A 7,722-nucleotide genomic window follows, 5' to 3' on the forward strand; every position below is an offset into this window, starting at 1 on the left:
TACATGTATATGTGTGTTGCTAAATAAGTATGTGAAATGAATACATTTAATTGGAGAATACTGCCAATCTGGCCCATATTTTTTCCCACTAGACTGGAAGTAGAAAAGTAGAAGAAAACATTGATGTGATTTACCTTAAACCCTAGGTATATCTTTATTGTTTCACCCTCTTTCTGGCCACCATGTTGGAGTTTGGTAGTAACAGACATTAACATATTAGTTGGGGATGGTGGGGTTCCTCATTTCTTGACATTTCTGGATGCCCTGCCCCTTCTTTTCAACTTTAAATAAAACCAGTATAGATATTTTTGTGCCTGTCTAAATACATATTCTCAGCGGCACGAATGTGTCTTATTTATTCTTTTTGGTTGTCTATTCAAGCATCACCACTACATTTTGAGCGAATTCAGGAATAGTTGGCTCTGTGGGGTGATGGACAGAGGTCCTAAGAGAGCAAGTACCTCATTTATGAGAGTCTGTCTTCACCTTTGTTATGGTCTCCAGAACCTCCTATTTCTTTGCACATACGCACCTTTGACTCTATAACAGCACTTTTGTAAACACATATGTAAAAATGAAGGAAGGAGAAGAATAACGTGGTCACGTCTGGTGGTTTTAAGAATCTCAAGTATCGCCTCATCATAAGCAAGCCAAGCAAATGAGAATGAGAGGCTGCTGGACCAAACACCTCCTGACCTGAGGATACAGGCCACTTACACCAAGAGTTATTTGAACTCTCTTCCCCTCTTTCAGATTATCCTGGGTGCACCTTAGCTGGCTTTCATTTGTATAAAGTGTTCCAAGGAGAGATGCCATTGCAAACTTCCTTACAGGTTGTCATGGCGACTCCTGACAAAACTTCCACACACAAAACTCAATTATCTTCTCTACACACTAAAACAACAAAACTTTCTCACCCTTCTGTCTATATATTCCACCCTTTATTTGGTTTCTCTTATAGAAAAATAAAATGTATAGGAGGTTAATTGTTTCAGCACAGCTTGTTCAGAAATGAACAGAGAGGAAAAAAAAAAAAAAAACTATATCATTTTTTAACAGACTGTGAACATAAGATTCTGTTCCATGCCGTCTCCCACAGGGCAAGGTGGTGAACTAATCATGTCCAGACCCACTAGGTCACAGCCAATAATTAAGGCACTTGGTATGGGGGTCTGTGTGTTGCAATCCTGGAGTGCATCAGGATGGATTTTCCATAAATTCAAGAAAAGGTCCTCCAGCACCCTAATTTATAATCTATATCTTAGCTAATTAAGAACAGTATGGCTCAAACCAACGCATCACTTCACACATAGTGTGTTGACAATGTACCACCACCCTAAGTGCAGGAGGAGTGAAAACCTTACTTTTTTTTTTTCTTCTTGTTTTTAGCTCTTCCAATATCTAAGATGTTTGCTGGAGAAGAAACACAGACACTCTTGCAGCTTTATGGTCAGGGTGACAAAGAAAAGCATGACAAGGTTTGCATACACTCGGCTCCAAATATCTAACATCTTCACATCACGAGATAAGCTCAAAATGCACAGAAAACAGTTCTTGCCAAAAAGATGAATCCCCCCTCTCACAAGTGTGGTGTTGATTAATGTTGGAAAAGTTGGACAAAGATGCTGAGAAGTCTCAGGAAAGTTTTGTTTTGTTTTGTTTTAAATAATGGAGGTTAAGCCCCACATCTGTCAAGTACAGTTTACTTGTGGATCTGATTAAAACCAAAATATTACATCACAATATTTTCCACAGCCAAGACGTGATCTCAGGACTTACCATGCTAGCTTGATTAGCCCTGTTTTATAAATAGAAATTCTGAAGTACAACGAAATAAGAAGGTTCTACAATTTAAAAGTGACTTGAGTGTCTAGTGTTGTTTTTTGGTTTATTTCATGTGGTAAAAAATCCAAGCCAAACATAAGCTTCTAAAATCATTCTGAACAATTCTGAAAACATGTGATTTAAAGTTCTGGGATTTCGATCCTTGTTTTTATTTCAAAAATTGCAAACCCTCTTCATATTCTGAATATTCTTGAATTATTCTTGCACTCGTATTGAGAACTGAGTTGCATCTCAATTTAGTTGCTAAACTACTTTACAGCTGCTTTTAAAAAAATAATCTCTTTAATGTATTTAAGAAAAGATTGTGTTTTGGGGTCCTTTTTATTTACCTGTACTTGCATAAATGATTACAAAGAGAGGTATAATAATGCTGGGTGCAGTAGTTTTGCTCTAAAATATTGCTTTGCTCTATCATCCTAAGGCACAGCTTAATTAAGATCTAAATATGTAACTTCAATTCAATTGCAGCTGAAACCAGAGAAGAACAGCAATTCAAAATCTGAAAGAATGAAATTAGGAATTACTATACAATAACTATACAGTAATCATTTCAGCTAAATGTCAAATTCATTATCAACAGATTATTTTTAATACATGTATATATTTCTAAACCACATAAAGGAGATACCTAAATCATCCCAATAACAACAAAAAAGCAACAAATATAACTCAACTGAAAATAACATGACAATTATGATTGATAATTTAATAACATCTAAACAGGAACTCTAAAATATTTTATAAAATCATAATTTTTATAAATTTTTCATAGAAATCTTAAAATTCTTAAGAGCTTAATATTTATTTCTGCAACTTGATTCCAACTGTGCAGAGTCCAAACCATAAAATTAGCCTCTTAATTATTCCATTATTATAACTATTTTTTTGCTCCTCATTGGTTGTGTGAGGGGGGAAAAACAAGCCTTTTAGGTGAACAATTTAGCGGTTTTTATTTCATATTTTTCCTGCATCATAGATGGGGAAAATATTTTAATATCATGGGAATTATTACACATATTACTTTTAGTGGGAAAGTACTATAAATACAAATGAGTAACTTGTAATAGTATAGAAGACCTGAGAAAATATGTCTGAAATACTAAACATCATGACAATTAATACACACGGTGTCTATCCATGTTTTCTCTTTTACCTCCCTTTAATTTATCTCAGAATATACTAAAACCGTTTATACTGAGTAGTAGACACACAAACTATTACTGATGTGCTCTGATAAGATACAAGTGAAGAGGATTTTTAAAGTATTAGCCATTCCATTATGTTGAATTTCCATGAAGTATTTTCCTGCAAGCCACTGTACATTAAGGAAACCAGTGAAGGTTTCCCACTCCTGGGACCACACTTAGAACCAGGACTGCCCTGTCCCACAGAATGGCTGCAAAAACCGGACTCTTCTTCCGGCACGTGACTGGTTTTGACTCCTTCAGGGCTGACCACTGCCAATGATAAGCACCTTATCCCTTCCCATAGCATTTTACAACTTGGTGATAATATATAGTAAAAGATGGTTTTTGAAGGACAGTTAGCAATTAACCATGAACATGTCTTTTTAAAAGAAAGTACTAAATTTAAATAACACATTACCCAATAGTCAAGTTACATGCTTCAACTGAAAACTTATGTATTTAGCTGACTTACTAACTTTGAAATGTAGATACATTAGCAAAATACTACATCACAATATTAAGCAGGCTTAATTCCTCATTGCAAGTCACTTTTTACTTGGTCAAGTGCATATATATATATATATACACACACACACACACACCCCCACACATATATATGCAGATATATATATATGACTTAACTCTTACTATCCAATACCTGTATAATGATGTCAACACATCCTAATTTTCTTTCCAATTAGATTTAATAATAGAATAAAACCAATGAAATCTTATCTTTTCCTGTTTTACAATGAATTCTATCTTTCAGTAAGTGATTTCTACCTTTTCAACTTTATTTTGTATCTGTAAGGAAGTATTAGTTTTAAAATCATTATTTAGGCTAAAAAATACTGAAGTATGCAACTAACATTCATTTTACGGCACATACTGCCTTTTGTTTATTCTTGGTTTTAAAACTGCTGCCTAGGACTCTCAAGCTGGAATGCCACAAGATCCCCATCAAACTCAGTTATTTACTCTACAAGGTATGAAACTTTGAGAAACAGCCCCCTCTCTTACTGCTCCATTCCTTTCACACCCACTAATTTTTCACCTGATATTAAATATCATTTGCACCACAAAAGAACCAGAAACAAGAAAACTCTTTTAGAGATTATAATAACAAGCCAGAGAGTTGGTTTGCCATACTTTATTTTTTTTATGCCATTGAACAAACAGATTTCTCATTAAGGGTCAAAATCAATAGAGCTGGTGGGAAAATTGTAAATATCTCATTAATAAGATTAATTAGTGTTTTATGTTAGCTACCCCAGCAAATAATTCAGATGGCAACTGTTAATTGAATTAGCAAAATTCAAGGAAAAATCATTATGTTTTTGTCGTTTTATCAATATTGGAATGGAAATCTTAATAATAGCAATTTTAATAATTAACTACTAATGTTAACAAAATCTCACTTTCTCTTAAGGGTTGGAGAAATAAATGATCTATATAGGCAAAAAAAGTTTCACATCCAAAGTATCCACCTTCTTTTTTTTTATTGGAATGACAGAATATACTTCAAATCAAAGTTATACCCCTATTAGAAAGGATGACAGAAGTCAACAACAAAATGAAAGCATGTCAGCGCTTTCCCTCAGAATTCCAATCCACCAAAGCCCATAAGCAACTAGTTATCTTTAAAGTTTAGAGACTGGTAAGGACTACTTGTCATAATGAAAAAGCAGACTATTTCCATGTATTTTACAACTAACCACTCACTGTGCAAAAAGAAATTCCACTTTATTAAGTATAAGAACGAATATTTAATTGTCATAAATAAATATTCCTGTTGTCCACAACTGGGCTACCTAAATGCCTTCTGTGTGCGGAAGGTACATAGTGTACATGGGTGATGACCCTTGAAATTAAGAACATTAATATTCCGAGGTGATGCACAGGACCAGCTGAAGAAGTGTTACATCCATATCATGAGGAAGGCTTCACTCTGTTGTTAAAAGTTTAATCGCAGAAGCTAGTTTATTAGTAAACAAAGAATTCAACAATATTTTTGAATCTCATCAACATTTTGTGAAGGATATTTTGCTTTATTGTTAAGAATGATAGTTATTTTGATCCATGTTAAGATATGATGAGCGATGCACGCACTAAGGGACTGAATATTAAGTAATGTGTGTGTGTGTGTGTGTGTGTGTGTGTGTGTGTGTATCCACTACATGGTGTTTTGGACATGAAGGTAAGCGTTTAGCAACAAACTTACCGCCAGACTGTGAAACTGAACGACCTCCTTAGTAACTGCCTGAAGACCTCCCCACCGCACCTTAGCAACAGCGGAGAAGAAAGAGACTTTACGTTTCCACAGGGCAAAAAGCTGTTGCTAAGCAAAAATTACAACCAAAAATATAGAAAACTGTAACTTGGTTTTTGAGAACCCCTTCACAAGTTTCACAATTTAACTGGTCCAATTAATTCACTTTAATATAGACACGCAAACTCCGTGAGAAGCAAACACAATTCCCCGAGACTGAACTTGTACCAAGCCCTCTCCCACATCCCACAAATAAGCACAGTTAGTTACCTTTCATGCACCTCAAGCCAAAAATCAACCTAAAGACCAACAGTGAGAGGTTCTGTCTTCCTCTTGGCCTCTCATCCTTCTTTTCTAGTTTATTTGGCATTTCTCCCATGTCACTGATCGCGACCTTAAAACGGCTACTTGCTTAAACCCCAAAGTGTCTAGAGTCCTGTAACATCAGCTCTGCAAAGACCTGGGCGCGAACCCAAGGATGCCGCACACCTGCTAGCTGTGGCCGCGGCTGCAACCTCACCAGCCTCCTGGGATCTCTCCCAGGTAAGCGCGGCACTTACCTGCTGCTCTCCGGGTTCCGTGGATTTCACCAGGTGCTTATCCTTGTACAGAGACCAGAGACCGATATTGGGCAGGAAAATTACAGCCACCATGAATAACAAAGTCATCTGCAGAAATCTCTTCTGTTTCCTCTTCATCGCAAATGATCACAGAGAAGAAAAGTTAAAGGAGATGGTTCCCTGACCGCCTCTTGTGTTTAAAGCCAAAGTCCTTTCCTCTCCCCTGAGAAGCACCAGAAACTGAGGAGAAGCTAAAAACTTTTGCTGTGTGCTCAGCACCAAGGTGCACGATTCAGAGGGAGTCGGGCGTCTGCAGAAGCAACGCAGAGTTACTTTCCCCCAGAAAACTATGACGAAGGCATCATCTATTGGCTCAGAAGTAAATGACTTGACTGGGGAAATCATTCAGCCTATCGACCTCCCATTAAAAGAGCAACGGAGTAAATATGATCGTTTCAGAGACTAATCGTAAGTTATGAAAAGGTCAATAGCATGCCGGATACTGAAGAAAACGGGGGTTTGGAGGGCTGGGCTGGGGAGGGGCGGGTGAGCAGGAGATCTGCGTGGGAAGCGGCTCAGCCCCAGCAAGTGGCAGGAAGAAAAGGGTCCGCTCTGGACACTGACCATCACCTTTTCCGTCTTCCCTGGACGTCTCTTCCTGCGCTCCCCCTGGGATAACCCACCTGAACTCAAGTTCAAGTCCCTCCGCGGCCAGCGCGCTGGCGGGCTCCCGGGGGTCCGGGCGGGGAAGTGGGGTCCGGGGCAGAAGTGCTGTTTGGAGCGAGGTCCGCAAACTCCCGGGCGGTCACGCACGGTGCCGACCACCCTCGTCCCCGGGCAGCGGCTCGGCGCCCCGTGGGCCCGGGGACAGGAGGCTCCGGAGGTCCGTGGAGTCCGGCCGGGAGGCGGCGGCGCCGCGCCGTCTGTGCTCGCCCGGCGCCCGGGCTGCTGTCCTCCGCCAAGTGCGCGCCCTGCCCATCAATCGCTCCCTCTCCTCGGCGACGCTCTCACGCCCCGGCGCTCCCGTTACCATCCTCTCCCGGCGCCGGAACGTGCCCCGAGGAGCATCGCCGCACCTGGAGGGCGATGCTCTCACGCTCCCCGCGCCGGGCCGGGAGGGTGGCGCCCGAGCTGAGCGGGCTCGCGGGGCGCGCGCGCCGAGGGCGAGGAGCCAGGGGCGCGCGCTGCTCCCGCCGCCGTAGCCTGGTCGCCTGCCTGCGCGGGGACGAGGCTGTGCCGGCCACGTGCGGGAGCCCGGGCCGGGTGGGGAGGGCGCCCCCCCGCTGCCAGCTCCTATATAAGCCCGCCGTGACGCCGGGCAGCGGAGCACGGCGATGCCGCCTCGGGACCGGGACTCCAGCCTCTCGCCTACGCGACCTCCCGTCTCCGCCGGGGCCGTTCGCGCGACCTCGGACCCGCGGGGAGGCCGGCGTCCCCGCTCGCCTCACCCCGAAGGCGCCAGGCCCGAGACGCAGGGGGACAGGGTGCCGGCTGCTCGCGGCGTTTCCGCGGCCTCCTCTGGGGTGCCGGCGGGCTCGGAGGCGAACCGAGCCCGGCGGTCCCGCCCGGGGGCTCCCCGGCCGCCCGGCCAGGTGCGCGTTGGACCAGGAGGAGGACTGCGACCGCGACGCGAGGCCGGGCGGGGGCTCGGGCTCTCTCGGGCAGCGGCTTACGGAGCGACACCGTGGAGCCCGGGCGGCTTACCTGGGTCTGCAAGCGCCCGGGCCGGGTGAGCTCGGCGGTGCCACCCCGGCCGCGCGACCGCACGGCGCGCTCCTGGTCGCCGCGGGGCTGCCTGTCCCTCTGACCTCGCACACCCCTGTCACCGTCCGCGGGCCGAGTCGGGGTCGAGCTCCGTCTC

At 43.3% G+C, this 7,722-nt stretch overlaps 1 protein-coding gene across 1 annotated transcript in view; it reads right to left on the reverse strand.

Annotated features, from left to right (window-relative positions):
* The window catches only part of GALNTL6 (polypeptide N-acetylgalactosaminyltransferase like 6), a 1,192,984-nt gene extending 1,186,968 nt beyond the window's left edge, over positions 1-6,016 (reverse strand). Inside the window, exon 1 of the mRNA XM_061199500.1 lies at positions 5,862-6,016. Within this exon, the coding sequence (XP_061055483.1) occupies positions 5,862-5,999 (138 nt within the window). The 5' untranslated portion in view covers positions 6,000-6,016. The remainder of the gene's footprint in view (positions 1-5,861) is intronic.
* Positions 6,017-7,722: the final 1,706 nt, after the last annotated feature.

This window comes from Eubalaena glacialis, chromosome 9 (genome assembly GCF_028564815.1).
Source record: "Eubalaena glacialis isolate mEubGla1 chromosome 9, mEubGla1.1.hap2.+ XY, whole genome shotgun sequence".
Lineage (NCBI taxonomy): Eukaryota > Metazoa > Chordata > Mammalia > Artiodactyla > Balaenidae > Eubalaena > Eubalaena glacialis.